The 17617-nt window shown below is 38.6% G+C and overlaps 2 protein-coding genes across 2 annotated transcripts; both read left to right on the top strand.

Moving 5' to 3' along the window:
• Positions 1–7169: 7169 nt before the first annotated feature.
• LOC307201568 (olfactory receptor 14A16-like) lies at positions 7170–8144 on the top strand (the record flags this gene model as incomplete). Its single annotated transcript, XM_079950851.1, has 1 exon — positions 7170–8144. The coding sequence occupies one exon, from the start codon at positions 7170–7172 to the stop codon at positions 8142–8144; it is 975 nt and encodes a 324-aa protein (XP_079806977.1).
• A 5223-nt stretch (positions 8145–13367) lies between these two features.
• LOC307200170 (olfactory receptor 14A16-like) lies at positions 13368–14391 on the top strand (the record flags this gene model as incomplete). Its single annotated transcript, XM_079948585.1, has 1 exon — positions 13368–14391. One exon carries the CDS (start codon positions 13368–13370, stop codon positions 14310–14312), a length of 945 nt encoding a protein of 314 aa, XP_079804711.1. The 3' UTR covers positions 14313–14391.
• Positions 14392–17617: the final 3226 nt, after the last annotated feature.

Below are 17617 nucleotides of genomic sequence, written 5' to 3'. Positions count from 1 at the left end.
GTCTGGAATGATATATGGAGCAGGATATCTGGAACAAGGAAACAGTCTGGGGAGAAATGAGGGAAGAATAAGAATATCTGAAGCTGTTCCCATAATCTTCTTAATTTCACTATTACATTTATTGTCAGGAACTGGACTGAAGAGGAGAGGAATGGTGCCCTCCCCCCTTCTCCTGTACCTTCCCGAGAACAAGAGGACAGTATAGATTTAGAACAGTGGTTTGCAGAAGGGCATAGTTCAGAGGCAGAAGAGGGCAGAAGCTAGGAAATACTGGAAGAGGAACAGCAGGAAGAAGGAGAAACACCAGGGGAGAGACAGCTGACACACTCAGTGTCCTTGGAAAGCATTCCTGACCCCACCTCTCCCAAGACCAGATGGGCATTGAGGGTTAGAACAGGGAGCTCAGAGGCAGAAAGCTGAGATTAACTGATGCAGGAGTGACATTGAATAGGGGACATGTAGGGGGGTGGAACTTTACTTGGAGCAATGTCATCATTGAATAGAGACAACATTCTTTGTTTCTCTGTGAATACTGAATAAATTACGTGGTAAGGACTCTTCGTCTTTATCTGCTTTTTTTGGCTGCCGCCAGGGGAGGGATAGGAATCCCCTAAAGCCTTGACATTTATACACCACCTTTCTTTCAAGATGGCACTCTTCAATGATCACACTAAAGATCATGTGATACATAGGATTTCCATGCTGTCTTCCATGTAGGTATGAGATGGACCCAGAACTCATTATCTTCAACAATGCCTTTTAATCACATTACTTCAGACCATGGTCTGGAATCTCCCCTTTTTAATATTTGAACTTATTTGAGCTGCATTTCAAAGTTAAGCAGTTCAGGATAACTTTGTAGACCAATCTGCACATCTGACAGCAATATGCTGAGTCTGTCACTCATGATGGATCATTTGAAAGCTCCATCCTGAACATTTGTCTTTGTCCTCTGCAAACAGTGGCATTCCATAACATGTTTTTCTCACTTTGGCTCTCAAATAATTTAGACATAATGATCATTCTCTTGGGACTTTGGAAATAATCTGGACTGAGTTCCTGGGGGAAAAAAATCTCTAAGTACTGTTTCAGAAGGAGCATATATAATTTTCCTTCCCCCCAAAAAACCCACACTTCAACTGTAGTTTGAAATCAGAAGCAGAGACCTGGAGCACAATGTAGATGATTTCAGTATCACATTTATTCCATTACAGAAGATAAATTGACAGATCCTTTCTCAAGTTAAATTTGTGAAAGTTACATAAATATAAAGACCTTAATAGAGAAATACTGAAAGATCACTGAAAGTATGAGAAAATTGTACAAATTTTGGAATAAATCTATACAGTAAACCAGTAATAGTAATAATTTTGTTCCTTTCTCTTGTTGGATGCATCACCGTGATAATCTGTTTTCCTAATATATGTTGGATAATCTTCTTTCATATATGCAAGACAGTACACCAGCTATACTTTCCAGATCCACAGTACAAGCAGTTGTATAATCCGATGGGAATGAGAATGGAACGGAATATGCCAAACAAATGTGTATAAGCAACAGATCCAAGGTAAGATGGATTTCCCTTGGATAAGGTAAGTAGTTCTTTGCATTCAGAAGATGATAATAAATTCTAGATGGGTATAATTTATTCCTTTAATTTAATCTAAAGTCATTAGCTCAGAGAAAATTGATGGGAACCCTAGATAGGATCATAGATGGCACTACAGATGTTGCTGGATTGCAACTTCCATTGTCCCTGACCATTCTGGCTGGAGCTGATTGAATGACACAGGTTACACATCCTTGATATTTGGCATGGTTAAATAGAAAATAATCTAAGAGAGGATGGCTGGAATTTGAGAAGTTCTTAGCTTGAGATTCTAATGTACTAGTTATATTGCTAAAATTCACCTTATACCTGTGGCTGAACAAACACAGAATGTATGATGAGCTGAAGTTGTCAAAAAAGAATTTCCTCTAATTATCTAGGGAACTAGCTTTACATTCCAGTTTTTCCACACAGTGGAGGAAACCAAAGCTTATCCCATATGTTGCCATGAAAATTCTGAATAATTGCAGTCTAGACTATTGCTGTCATTTTACTGAATGAGCACCACAAAAGATACTCTGGGAGGAATGTCCATGGTGTGGTTTCTCTGAATTGTATGTACAGAACGTGAAATACCAAGGGAGCAATTCTAAGCTCCCAGAAATGGAGACTGGGAGGTTATTGGATACTGAAGAATTTTGTCTTTGTGTTGTGAGAAGGAGGCAACTTTAAGAGGATGACGTCCAAGTTCATCCATTAATGGAGGAAACCTTCACCACTGTTGCCAACCCATCTTTACTGTTGTGAGGCCATGATTTTATTGTTAGGATAAAATCATATGCAGGAAACTCTATGACACCCCACCCCTCAAAAATCAGTATTGGGACTGTTTTCTCACATCTCATTAAAACTGCAAATGTGTATACCAGAATAATATATGTGTGCATATTTTATACACCAAACCTGCACAAGTTGTGGCACTCTAAAATTAGCAGAGTCTTGTATTGTGGCTGTACTGCCAACATAGGTGTTTCATAGCACACAGCCATTCAGTTTCTCAGTCCAGAACAAGCAGTTAAAAGCAGGAGGCTTGCTTACTCTCTGGTGGGCTATTATTTATGACTGATGGACAAGCATGGGGTCCAAGTTGTACATGCCTCTTGCAGACTCAAATCATTAATTAAGAGTATCAATAAGCATTTTTCTTCTTTACTACCAGTAACTATAGGCTGGCTACAGTTTGCCAAGAAAGAAATGAGCAACCATAGCTTTGTGAATGAGTTCCAGCTCAAAGGATTCTCTGATGTTCTGGAGCTGCACATTATATACTTTTTGGGTTTCTTCCTCATCTACTTGGCAGCTGTGATTGGAAATCTTCTCGTGATAACTGCTGTAGCCTTCAACAAACACCTGCAAACCCCAATGTACTTTTTCCTGGTTAATTTAAATATTATTGATATGAGTTTCATCTCAGTCACTGTTCCCAAAGCCATGGCTAATTCCCTGATGAACACTAAGAGAATTTCATATTATGGATGCATGGCGCAGGTTTTCTTCTTCTTTTGGGCTGGGGCATCAGAATTCGTCCTCTTGACAGTCATGGCTTATGATCGTTATGTTGCCATCTGCAATCCACTGAACTATGTGAGAGAAATGAACAGGGCAGTGTGCATCAAAATGGCCACCAGCGCATGGATCTTTGGGTTTTTGGATGCAACACTGAACACTGTCTGCACATTTATCATCCCTTTCTGCTCCAATAACATCAACCAGTTCTTCTGTGAAATCCCACAGCTTCTAAAGCTTTCCTGTTCCAACTCCTCGTATCTCATTGAAACTGGGGCTCTTGTTTTTACTGTTCTGATATGCATAAGCTGTTTTTGTTTCACAATCATTTCCTATGTGCACATTTTCAGAGCTGTGTTTGCCATTCCTTCTGCAAAGGGACGGCAAAAAGCATTTTCTACCTGCCTGCCCCATTTTGCTGTGCTCTCCTTGTTCTATTTCACTGGAATCTATGCCTGTTTGGGGGCAACCTTTAGAGCCTCGTCAGGCTTGGATTTCTTGCTTGCAGTGTTATATTCAATGGTCCCTCCTTTCATGAACCCGATCATTTATAGCATGAGGAACAAAGAGATAACAGCAGCACTTCAGAGGTTTTGCCATAAGAAAATTTAGAAACTTGAATTCAATTCAATTTAGAAACTTGAATTCAATTCAATTTAGAAACTTGAATTGAGCTGGTATAATTCCAGTCCACTGATGTTTTAGTTAAAAAAGAAGTTGGATATCTAACAAGTCACATGGATTTCAACAGAACCTAAGGCCAAAACTAGATGATCATCTAAAAAAAAAGAGAGAGAGAATTCTTTAAAAAGATACTAACGAACATCCAGTCTGGTTTTGAATCTTGGCATGACAATAGAGAGATTGCAATCTTTTGTCCCTTGCTGTGTTCCCAATCTAGACTATGGGGATAAATGTTCCCATTCATATCAATGGAAGTTTTTCTTCTAATGCAAATAGATGTGGAAATTTAACAAATAGTTAAAGTACCTCTATTCTGCTTCACTAGAGTCCCACTCCAGATTCAGACCCATGAGTCTGCTATTTCTTTATTTATTTAGTCATTCTAAATTGCTAATTGAAGGCAGACATTTTATCTTGTTGGGACAACAGTCATACTAATGTTAGTTGTATGGACGATTTGCTGATCCTTCCTTTTGCCAAAATATTGTTTTGGATCCAACGGCTGCCCTTCAAAATGAATATTTCTCCAAATATTTATCTGATAGAAGAAAGCTTTCCATCAAGGCAAAGGGTTTTCCATATTTTATCCATTATGTATAAAATATTTGTATTTCACTGATTCCCTTTCCCCCACCTCCTTCCTTCCTTCCAAAATCCAACACATAGTAAACGGTCATCTTATTCCACTTCACATCACCCTAACATTTAGGTAATCTTTCTCCACTACTGTATATTGTGAATATATATCTTATGCCAGTAAAGCTATTTTCTAATTTCTGAAAGTGTGCATATGTATTTTAAAAAGGAAAACATTTGCCCTACATTTGTATTCCTCTTTGACAGTATTTAATAATTTCAATAAAGCTGAGATGTTGCAGTTCAGATCTGTCAGGAAATTGAAAAGCCCTTTAGTTTAACCATTAAAACATACACAAACCCTTTGTAGTTACCCAGTGAAAAGGGGTGTGCATTCTCCACTGCATGGACAAAAGTTACATGATCTTTGCACTTAACATGCAGACTTTTTTAAAAAAAGCAAATTGCATCAGTTAGCAAGAGCTAAGAATTGATGGGATCAGAGGGGGCATAGAGAGAAAATTTATCCACTTCTGTAGCCCTAAGGAAAATCCTTATGAAGGTGGAATTTGCTTTTTGAGGAAATTGTCCATTGGTGCCCTACACAGAATGAATTCTTGAAGCAGAGGTGCTCTGTCCCCATTGTTGGTTATAGAGATACCATGAATGACAGCTGGAAAAGCAAGCCTTGACGTGATTCTCAGCCAGGAATAAGAAGAACTGGGCAAATGCTGTACACTGAATAATTTTAGTATAAAAATTACAGAGATTCCAATGACACCTTAATGACTAACTTTAATCATGTTATGTAATTATTTAAAGTTGAAACAAAAGGGAAGTTGCAATGAGTCTTTACAACATAAAGTTCCTTAAAAAAACAAATTGTTACATGAGTCCTGGAAGACCTGCTTCTTGCTTTGCAGATCTTTTCCCACCTGGCTGGGGCCCTGACTGACTCCACCTAAGGCTGCTGAAAAAACTCTTGGGATGGGGTATTGCTGTTATTGATATTATTTTTTGTTTATTATGATTTATGTGGAAATGCTTACATTGGTTGTATACTTTTTGATGGTTTATGAATTGTTTATGAAAACATGCAGAAAACATGGCCAATAAAGCTCCCCTGTTGGCTAGCAAGGTCAAACTTACACCTCATAACTGTAAGTATATTCTATTGTTGTACTGTGTATTTTGGGTCTATGGGCCACAATAAAGCTGTGTTTGCGGTTTGCTTGTTGTTGTCATTACTAAGAAGCATCTCACTTCTGAGCTTTGTCAGTCTCCAGGGAACACATTTCTGATCCAATTTATACAACCAAATATAGTATAAGAGAAATTAATATGGCTTCTTCCAGTGCAGTGCCCCTGCCCTTGTTCTGGTCAGAGCTAGAGAAAGAAAGGATGTCAAACCTATAGATGTACATTTCCTTCAAAAGCTGTACATGAAGACACTGCAGAGAGAAACTGAAGATGTACTAATGGAAGAAAATCATAAAGAAAAAAGAGTAAGTTTTCTCATTTTCTCTCTCACTCTGCAATTGGACTTCTCAATTTTCTTTGCTATCTACCTCTCTAATCAATTATTATGCTATTTGTTAATCCCCCCATCCACTCTTTATCCCATTCTACATAATTACTTGTCCTTCAATAGCACACCATTTCATAAATATGTCTTCCTTTGCTATGCCTTTGCTATTTCAACCAAACAGCACCCTGTTTTCATATGCTGAAACAGATGGCAACCAAAATGTTCAAGATTCAGGAATAACTACCCTCTGGGGTTTGGTTATAATATTTGGATGGGGGAGGGAAAGGAGTTTCAACTTAGGAAACAAAGCTGAGTTGGGGGGGGGGGACATAACAGAACTGTATAAAATTATTCATAGTGTGGAGAAAGTAAATAGGTTTCTCCATCTTTCATAATACTTGAACCTGGGGCTACCCAGTTTTGGATGTTGGAAGATTCAGAAAAAGCAATGGAAAATACTTCTTCACATAGTACAGATGAACACCTCCTTGCATGGCTTTAAAAAGGGGGGTAGACAAATTCATGGAAGATAAGTCTGTCTCTGAATGTCAGTTGATGGGGAAAGACAAGTAGGGAGAGGGCTATTCCACATGTGTCCTTCTGCGAAAGAGGACCTTATCTAAAGCAACACATTAGCTTGTGATAATTCACATAGAATTTGTAAAATGCATAATGACTTTAAGTGTAAATCAACTGAGTAGTGTTCCTTTTTTCATGGATGTAGAATTTCTCATAAATCCCTTTCATTTTACAGAACTTGCTAGCCTGACTGAGCCAGGAACCTACCAGCTCAGTTGGACATATGCTGGATCCAAACTCCATGCATCCTGGAGGATCAAGCCATAGGATTTTGCCCTTTGGAAGAATATCCACTTCTTAAGATTTACACCAGCCTATATTTGACTGAGCCAAGTTAGGAGCAAGGAATCAGCCAGCTGACCTGGAGATGTGTTGGAGCTCTGCAGCATCCTAAACTGCTCATCCCCATAGATCTTGCCACAGGATTGCCCCCTAGTCTGCTAGTCTTTTTAAATTCATCACATGATTCTTTTCAGTGTTTCATTTAACATATTAACAAAAGTACCCATCTTTAATTCACATCTCTTCAAATTCCCTCACTTTCCCCATAAAAAACTGATGAATAATTGTGAGTTATTTATACTAAAAAATTAAAGACAGGAAAAATCCTTCAAATAGTCTAACACTTTCTGCATGACTTCATGGCTATCTTCCTTTCCAGAAGCAGCTGAGTTTCCTGAGGAGAAAATGTCCAACACAAGCACAGTAACATACTTTCTACTTGTGGGTTTCTCTGAGATTCAAGAACTGCCCAAACTAAACTTCATAATGTTTCTCATAATATATTTTGTTGCCTTAATGGGAAATATTCTCATAATAACCACGGTAGTTCTCAATGTCCACCTCCATACCCCAATGTATTTCTTTGTCCTAAATCTATCCATTGTTGACCTTGGATACGTTTCAGCCACTATCCCCAAAGCCATGACAAATTCCTTAATGAAGACTAGAGTGATCCTATATGCTCATTGTGTTGTCCAGTTATTTTCATTTGTTCTCTGTGGTGCATGTGAATTTTTCCTCTTGACAGTCATGGCCTATGACCGCTACGTTGCCATTTGTCATCCACTGCATTATGAAACTGTAATGAGCAGAGGCAGATGCATTCAACTGGCATGCTTTGCATGGACATTTGGCCTTCTAACAGCAACATTGCACACTGGGGCCACATTTGCAAGTCCCTTCTGCTCCATCCTCATCAACCAGTTCTTCTGTGAAATACCACAGATGCTCAGACTATCCTGCTCTGACTTGTATATTCTTGAAGTTGGAGCTATTGGTCTGACTGGCTGTTTATATTTTGGATGCTTCCTTTTCATCCTTGCATCTTATGTGCAGATATTTAAAGCAGTGATGAGAATCCCCTCTGTACAAGGAAGGCAGAAGGCCTTCTCTACCTGCCTGCCCCATATAATTGTACTATCCATGTTCTACTTTTTTGGTGTCTTTGCCTACATGCGGCCAGTCAGTAGGATTCCATCGCCGATGGATCTGATTGCTGCTGTAGCCTATTGTGTTGTGCCACCATTGATGAATCCAATAATATATAGCATGCGAAACAAGGATATCAAAGGAGGAGTCTGGAAACTGATTGCCTGGAAATCTCCTGGGAAGACAATTGTCCAATTGTCACTGCTCACTTCAGCATTTGCTCCTTCATGAAAATTCTCAAATTGTAATTATTTGTTAATAATGTAGCTGATGGAAAATAAGTGCTGGTTAAACTTTTCCTATATTTATCTTTTTAATAAAATAAAATAAAAACCTGAAGGAGACTGAGAGAGACATCCTCACTGAAGATGGGTGCTGGGTAACATGACTTGTATTTGGGGTGCATTAATAGATAAAATTCACCCTTGTGAAGAGGTCTACAATTAACTGACTGTGGTAGCATTTGAGATTTCACAGCAGCAAGGTATTATTGTTCAGGGAACTCTGCCCAGTGTCCCCTCACTCCCCATCAGAGGTTCAAAGTATATGGAACAAAACTGTGGTGTTTTTTATTACACTATGAGGGTTTAACACTGGATAATAACTGGATAGTAACTGTAATAAGTAAGGCACACATCTTGGTTTTAAACACAAATTCTGAACATTTTAAAAATGGGTCCTCTGATGCATGTTTGGGTTAAAAGTGGGTCCTGAGACTAAAAAGGTTTAAGACTACTTGTTCACTGGAGGGCACCATGTTGGCTACTCCTGCTTTGTATTATAATATAATATAATATAATATAATATAATATAATATAATTAATATAATATAATTAATATAATATAATATAATATAATATAATATAATATAATATAATACAAATCAATACCAGGAGTCCAGTATAATAATATAGAAATCAATACCAGGAGTCCAGTGTTGGAATAGACGGATGACTGGGAGCAACTGCCAGGATCATATAACACCAGTCCTAAAGGATCTACATCGGCTCCCAGTACATTTCTGAGTACAATTCAACATGTTGGTGCTGACCTTTAAAGCCCTAAATGGCTTTGTCCCTGCATATCTGAAGGAGCATCTCCACCCCCATCATTGAGCCCGGACACTGAGGTCCACCTTTGAGGGCCTTCTGGAGGTTCCCTCACTGTGAATAGTGAAGTTACAGGGAAACAGGCAGAGGACCTTCTCAGTAGTAGCACCTGCCCTGTGGAACACCCTCCTGTGAGGTGTCAAGGAAATGAACAAGTATCTGACTTTTAGAAGACATCTGAAGGCAGACCTGTATAGTGAAGTTATTATGTTTGATGTCTTACTGTGTTTTAATTTGTTGGTAGCCACCAAGAGTGGCTGGGGAAACTCAGTCAGATGGGTGGCATATAAATTATTATTATTATTAATAATAATTATAACATTACTAATACTGCTGTATATTAACAGTGCATACTCTGATGTAATGAAAAACCATTTCCTCCTCTACCACCCACCCACAAATAATTTAAAGTGAAGCTGTCTTTCTGGGCTGGAGGAGCATTGGACAATTTCCTGTTTGGGCTGGAGCTTTCCTCAAACAATAAGATCTTCCTGCTTCATGTTTCTGTGTTGTCCTTGCCTTTGATGCCCAGTTCAACTCTTTGTTTCTCGTTGACCTCACCTTCCTGTGTGTGGCATAGTAACGAATCCAAAGGGCTTACTCAGTGATACCTGTTTTGTGGTATCTATCCAACATTTTTTCTCACTTTCTTATATTCCTTTATGTTTGCCATCTGTTATCCATGTCTAGACCCCCCCCCTCCCTTCAGGATTATATCATTCTGAAATTTCACTCATGATACATTTAGATTTATTGCTGATTACTCAAATATCAGTTGAAGGCAGAAGCTGGAAAAGTTTGTGAAGAGATTAATCTATGGCTGTATTTAATCTACCTGTATTTATTTAAAATAATTTGGTTGGAATTGACACTTCAAATATTTCAGTAGCTGTTTGTTGTAAGCCTTACATCACTACATTTTCTTCTAAAAGAAAAGTACATTTCCCCTCATTATTTCACAGTCCATTGTGCTCAGCTAAATTAGTTCAAAGGCATAAGACTGTCCCTTGAGGAACAGTTAAGCCAAATTCTTCCATCAAGACCACAAACACCTGAAAAACTGCCTTGATAATTACACTTCATTATATTGATTGGAAAGCATTATCTCAATAATGTTCACCTATTTCCCTTCTTATTTCTCTGATTTCTCTTCAGAGAAATAAAATAAGTGTACCATTTAAAAATAGTTGCAATAGTTAATTCAGAATTTGAATCCTCAGCAGATGAGAACTTTAATAAATCATGCTCACCTAGCATTGACCCTGAAAATCTTCCAAGTCTCACGTTAAATGAGTTGTATAGAATGTGTGGTGTGTGTTCTCCTTATTTCCCTCAGAGACTAATTAAAACAGTTTGTAGATGCTAATGATTCATTATTTGTGTTTCATTATTCCTGCCATCCCAGTCGGGGGGGGGGGGAATTGTCAAAATCTTACTGAGGTGTATATTTCACAGTTTTTCTGCAGAGAAAATGAAAATAAAGCTTAGATTCAAACACTTTTTTAAAAAATCCAATGTCCCATTACATAGGCCTACACTTTCAGATTGTGATTAGGTCAGGTGCAATCCTATAGTACTTACATGGAAGTAAGTCCCATAAAAATCACTGGGCTTACTTCTCAGCAGTCATGAATAAGTGTCTGCTGTAACTTCCCAAAAATATGAGAATCACCCTCACATTCTCCAAAGTAACAGAAATATGACCAATGGTAACACCAGGAAAATGGGGCATAGAGTGGTGAGAATTTGCTCCATATAGTAGATTCCTGAAAGAAAATGAATGCTATAGTACTCTATTTCACAGTCAAAATACATTTTCCCTGAAGGACACCTTATAGATTTTGATGGTAGACTTTCAAGTAAGGCTATGTAGCATTCCCTTGTTTTGAAACCTAGCTTAAGATAGTGTTTGCTGAATCACAGAATAGAAGAATTGCAGACTTGGAAGGGACCGCAAAGGCCATCTAGTCCAACTTTCTGCAATGCAGGAATACAACTCATGACCCTGAGATTAAGAGTCTCAAGCTCTACCAGCTGAGCGATTCTCACTGATCTCTACTTCTCAAAAGCTTTTCTCCTTCCACAAAAGAGGATCTTGTTTCTGTCATTTGGAGGGCAGTTGGGATTTTTTAAAAGAATTTCTCTGCAATTTCAGAAGTTGGAGGGTTGAGCTTTCCTTACTGTTGCAAGGTGGTAGAAGACGGAAGGTGTGTTATTCTAGCCATTACATATTTGTTCTGCACTCTGCAGTCTCTCTCGTCACCCATATTCATGAACTGAAAAAGAGTTCCCCTGAGCTGTAACTGAAGCACAGGGAGCTGCCAAGGCTGGCTACCAAGTGCCTGAGAATGGTGCTCTTGATGCCTTTATTTTTTAGGAATTCCTTACTTTATGTTTCCCCCCTCACTGATTTCTCTGAGGCAGCTAATTGCATAATAGATAATATGCATGTTCATTAAATTCACATAGTTTTCTTCAGAACCTTTTGTAAAATGTCAATTTATACACATTTAAATGTTAAAATGATAAATTGAATAACTGAACACAATACTTGTATTTAACTGGTTTAATAATGATACCAATTAATACATGCAATGTGGTTCAGTTATTCAGTTTATCAATTTAATGTGTAAATGGGTCTAAACTGGCATTTTACAAAAGGTTCTGAAGAAAACAGTCATTCATAGTTAGATAGATAGATGGTGTATGGTAGGAATTGGGAATCTGTGGGCTTCCATATGTTGCTGGAGTCCAACTCCCATAATAGTCAGAAAGGAGAGTTCCCCAACCTTTCTGAATATGTATGTTACAGCAGCCACATCCTAGAAGATTCCTTTCCTTCTGTTAAAGATGAAGAGTGGGAATGCTTTAGTGAAGATGATGATGTTATCTAGTTTGAATATGGCCTTGTATAGAATGTGTGTAATTTGCCCGAACTTTCTTTCTTTCTTTCTTTCTTTCTTTCTTTCTTTCTTTCTTTTTCCAGCTTTCCTTTCTTCCTATCCTCCTCTCTTTGTTATTGTCACAGCAGTTAGGCTGAAAGCTTGTGAGCAGCTGAAGGTCACCCAAGGTGAGCTTCATGGCTGAGTGGCGATTTGAACCCTGGTCTTCCAGATCTTAGTCCAACACTGCACTAACCACTGCACTACACCAAATTTATATACCACTTGAGTGTAAGAAAACTCTAAGCGGTTTACACAAAAATATAAAATAAATCTTTAAGGTTGTTTTCCCTATGCATATAGGTTTTGGGTTTAAATATTTAAATAAGTAAATGTGTTCCAGTTCACCCAACCTTCTGTGTCTTGCATCCTTTGTGGTCACAATAAATGAAAGATAATTTCCCAGCTGAGTTTCTTCATGCAGCTGCTGTAGTCCCCAGGTAACAAGTTTCACAAATCCTTGGACCCAAAAGAGAAAGAGGGGAAAAAACTACCAAAATAAACCTTCATGTCACATGCACATATACACCTCTTTAGCAGCCTTAAATACCAGAATCAGTGGAAGAAAACACTTTACTCTCCATTTAGAATCTGAATGTCCTAGTGATATGTTCATAGATTAATATAGAAACACATAACATGATGGGTGATCCCCACAATAATTCAGAAGAAATAATCAACAGCAAGGTAATAATCTACCTTTTCCCCTCACCATCCCAATAAAAAACTCCTCTGAATGACATTTTTGTTGTGAACATATTATATTTTCCCTCTTTTTCCTTTCCTTTTCCTTTTAAGATGTATGTGCAGTTTAAGTTAAAGTGTTATTTGAGAGAAAAGTGGAGATTGCTTATCTACATGCAGGGACTAAATATATGGAGGCTAAGAAATCTTCCAGCAAAGATTGAAAAGCCATCCATTGGAGATACACTAGCTCCAAATTTCCTTCACAAAAATGGTGATTGAACTAGACAATCTCTGCTTCTAATTAAGAATCTTTCAAATCAGACATAAAGCTCTTAGTTCTGTTTATATTTTATTTACATTAAATGTCTTGTATCTTTATTCTTGGGGCATGAAATCTAGCTCTTTCAGTCAAAACAGCTGATGAATTTGAAGGAGAGATGAAACTACTGAAATGTTTATGGAACAGTTCCCATATTCCCAGTTCAGGGTTAAATTCAGATATGTGCTTTAAAACATTTTTTGGTACAGTGTTACGTTCCTCTTTTTACTTCATGTCTTAGGCTCAGTGATATTCCTGAGTCATCTTGTTGGTCAGTATGGGCAACAGAGGCCAGATTACGTAAGTCTTTGGTCTTATGCAGCAGATTTCTTATGTTCAGGCTCATGCCCTCCAAATTATATCAGCTCTTTCTCTCCTTCTTCCCACAGGGTAGATGATGTCAAATGAGACCGATTTTCTTCTTCTGGGATTCTCTGATATGCGGGAGCTACAAATTTTACACTTTGTGATATTTCTTCTGATTTATTTGGCTACTGTCATGGGAAATCTACTCATAATCATACTCATAACCCTCAACCGTCAACTTCACATGCCAATGTACTTTTTCTTGATGAATTTATCCATCACAGACATTGGCAACATCTCCATCAATGTCCCCAAAGCCATGAGCAACTCCCTCATGAACACCAGGTTGATTTCATATCCAGAATGTGTTTCCCAAGTCTTTTTCCTGATCTTCTTTGCAGTGACTGACCTGGTCCTCCTCACAGTCATGGCTTATGATCGATACGTTGCCCTCTGCAATCCACTACGATATGAGACAGTGATGAACATGAGAGCCTGCATCCAAATGGCAGCCAGTTCATGGATTACTGGTTTTTTCTTTGCAGCGTTAGACACTGGGGGCACATTTTCCATCACTTTCTGCTCCAACGTTCTCAACCAGTTTTTTTGTGAAATTCCACAATTGCTAAAACTCTCATGTAATGAGAATTATATGGCAGAGGTTGGTGTCCTTGTATTTGTTGAATCTGTAGCTTTAGGTTGCTTTATTTTTATAATTTACTCATATGTACAGATCTTCACCAACGTACTAAGAATCCCTTCTGTGCAGGGAAGAAAGAAAGCATTGTCTACCTGCTTGCCACACCTCATTGTTGTCTCCTTATTTATCTGCACTGGCACCTTTGCCTATATGTGTCCAACTCAAAAAGCCCCAAAACATGTGGTCATGATGATTTCTGTGTTATATTCTATGTTGCCACCCATGATGAATCCAGTGATTTATAGCATGAGAAATCAAGAGATCAGATCCGCACTGTCAAAACTTTTTGGATGGAAACTATGTTCCAAGCATCAGATGACAAGCATCATTTTATGATCCTGTGCTAGTGTGTTTCACAACTTAAGTTCCTAAAAGAAATATACCCATATCTATATAACCTATACCTAGAGTTGCCTTAAACAGGGACAGACTACTTGTCTATCTAGCCTCATGAAATCATATATTATTTCTGCTTCTTTGCTCATCATTGTTGTGTGTGTGTGGTGAGTCAGATAACATTAGGCAGTGTGACAGAAGCAGCCCAGGGAGCAAAGATCGGCACTTCTGAAGAACTATAGAAAAAAGCATGTTTATTTCACGCTATGCATACCAACCAAATTATTTGTGTATTGTCAGGAAATGCACAGCATTCAGCTGTGCTATGCACATTCCCAAAGGCATGCTGTGGATTCACTGCACTCAATTTGGCACCTGCTGTAAACATTTTTGTTTAGGCAAACCTTCCCAGAGATCTAAAAGGTTAATGTTTATTTCAATCTGTTTTTAGTTTATTGCTGATTCTATTTTTTTGAATGTTTAAATAGTTGTTTTTAACTGCTTTTGCCAATAATTTTTTTTATTCTTTTGTAAAGTGATTTGATTTTTTAAAACAAACGAACAGTGTATAATTTTTTCTAAATAAAACATATCATTTGCCCTACAGAATCATGCACATGAGCAGGGTTGCCATCTCATCCTCCCTCCCCTGCCCTATACCCAATTGCAAAAAAATGAGCAAATGCAGCTTTTGCGGCCCTGGAATATCAAGACATTTTTTTAAAAAAAGATGCTCTACCCTTTCCCACTGCATGCTCTCATATACAGGCAGGGGGGTAACTGCTACAAGTCTACACTGCGGTGGAAGCTTTTTGCATGCCTGGAAGTGGGCTTGCCCCAAAATGGGAGGAGGAGGAAGAGAGAGTCAAAGACAGGTGGCAGGGAGAGAATGCTAGAGAACCTCCACCCAGAAAGGAAGAGGGCGGGTAGGAAGTGGATAATGGCATAACCTCTCAACATTGTGGGAGGGCAATTTGAGGCACTCCCTCCATGCTGCCAACCTTGTTACTCTTCTTGCTGCTGACACCTTCCTTGCCTGACTGGTCACTTGCCCCCTCCCTCCCCCTTGCCCATTTGTCCGCTATCGTCCTCCTCCTCCTCCTCATCCTCAGGGAAGAATTGGGAGATGCCACATGACTTGCCATGGGCCTGACGCTACCTGACATGAGGTTGCACCAGCCTGCAGAGTGTCAGAAGATCCCTGTCCACAATATCCTTCTTAATAGGTTGTCTGCTTGAAAGACTAGTGGTAATTTCATTTCCTTACTTCTGCTCCTCTTTGGATGTTTGACTGTCATCAACAGTGGTTTCTCTTGAAAGTGAAATATCTCTGGAAGGGAACTTTCTGATATCCCCCCCCCACACACACAAATACTAGATTCCTTCAGAAACTTAATGTACTCAGAAACATAGTTTAAAATATGCACAAGTTGCTGAGAACTAATTGAGCGCCTCTTCAGAGTATTTTAAAGGGTTAATTTGTCTTTCCTACAGATTTGAACCACTTAAGAGGAATAGAATTAACAGAATTATAATAAACTAAAAGCACTTTTCCCTTCTATCTATAAAAGATAATTTCCCAGCTGATCTTGTACGCTGAGACATAGTGGTCCCAAGGCAACAAGTTTCTCAAGTGCTCAGAAACAAAAAAGGAAGAAATGTTGCAACAATCAAAACAGCTTCAATCACATGCACACATATATACCTCCTTGGCAGACTTGAATACTAGAATCAGTGGAAGACAGTCAATTAGATGTATATTTCAAATCCGAAGCTCATAGCGGTACGTATTAGGAATGCATTAGCTGTGAATTTCCTCCACTAAATGGATGGACTTGATTGCCTACAAAGCCCCTTTGCACTCTACGATGCTGCAGTTAAGACATTAAAAGTACTAAATTGGCAGGTATTACTTCAAACCATTCACTGTTTTATGCTTTAATTCTGGGTGATGGAGAGCCACCTGTTCAGTACTAAGGGCTGGTGAATTTGAAGGGTAGTGGTAAAACTACTGATGATTAATGATGCATTTCCCATATTCACAATTAGAGACAGATACATACTCTTGATTTTAAAAATAATAATTTTCAATTCTTTTTATGACTTCATGGTTCTTGTACAACATGAAGCTACTGTCCTGATCTAAGAACTAAGGAATTTCTACATGTCTCTCCTCTTGCTTTATGGCAGGAGAGTGAAAAACATTTCCCCCTTATTATTATCACATTTCCTTGGGGTAACTAAAAAGATGCTGGATGCTAGCAATGGTTGGGGACTATGCCAGTGGAGGACAGTGTGAGAGACAAAATTGCATGGGGCCATCCACTCTTTCCTTCTGCAGCCCCTTTTCTCACCCCCCCCCCCCTCTTTCTCGCACAGAATGGTGCTGGGGAGATACAGATCAATTGTGCCAGAGGGTCTAAACTGACCATTACCTAAGAGCATTTGAAAATATATTGATGAATGCAGGTTGTGGGTTTTTTTAAAAGACAAATGTTCAGGTAACAGATGATATGGAGCAAGTCAGATATTATGGGTCATTTGTCCCAAATCTTTCTCTGTTACATTCTCCCTGTCTCATATTCTTTTTTATGTCTACTTTATTTATATTCCTGAGTCTTGGCTTCCTTCAATTATCGGTTCCAAATTCAACACTTGTTCTGCACTCAGCAAATGTGGGAGGATCTGTCCTGCTGATAGTGGTCAAAAGAGGGGAAAGGTGTTTGCCGTTGTTCTCATTGATAACTTCTTTTGAAACAGTGAATATGAGCTAGGGCACAGAAACATTTAAGTAGTTGATTTCTTTACATTTTAACAAATGGTGTCTGAATGTGTGAATCAATTCAAATGATATGATGGTTAATTTGATTCATTGTGATACCAAAATATGACTTTTCATGGGCCAACTGCACATGAATGTCCTTATTTCATGGGCCAATGATTAATGGATAACAATAAAACTTTAGGTAGGGCTAGAAAAGATTCTGCTCTGAATTGTGTCAGCCAGTGTAAACAATACAGTGGTACCTCGGGTTAAGAACTTAATTCATTCTGAAGGTCCGTTCTTAACCAGAAACTGTTCTTAACCTGAGGTACCACTTTAGCTAATGGGGCCTTCCATTGCCACTGCACCACCGCTGTGCGATTTCTGTTCTCATCCTGAAGCAAAATTCTTAACCCAAGGTACTATTTCTGGGTTAGCAGAGTCTGTAACCTGAAGCGTCTGTAACCTGAAGTACCACTGTATTGATTAAGGTAGATCAGGGGTGTGACTCAGCTTCCTATATTCCTAGCTGCATATGGTG

The sequence above is a fragment of the Podarcis cretensis genome (assembly GCF_951804945.1).
Source record: "Podarcis cretensis genome assembly, chromosome: 13".
Classification (NCBI taxonomy): Eukaryota; Metazoa; Chordata; class Lepidosauria; order Squamata; family Lacertidae; genus Podarcis; species Podarcis cretensis.
Note: the sequence above shows the minus strand (reverse complement) of the source record. Positions and strands in the feature narration are given on the sequence as shown.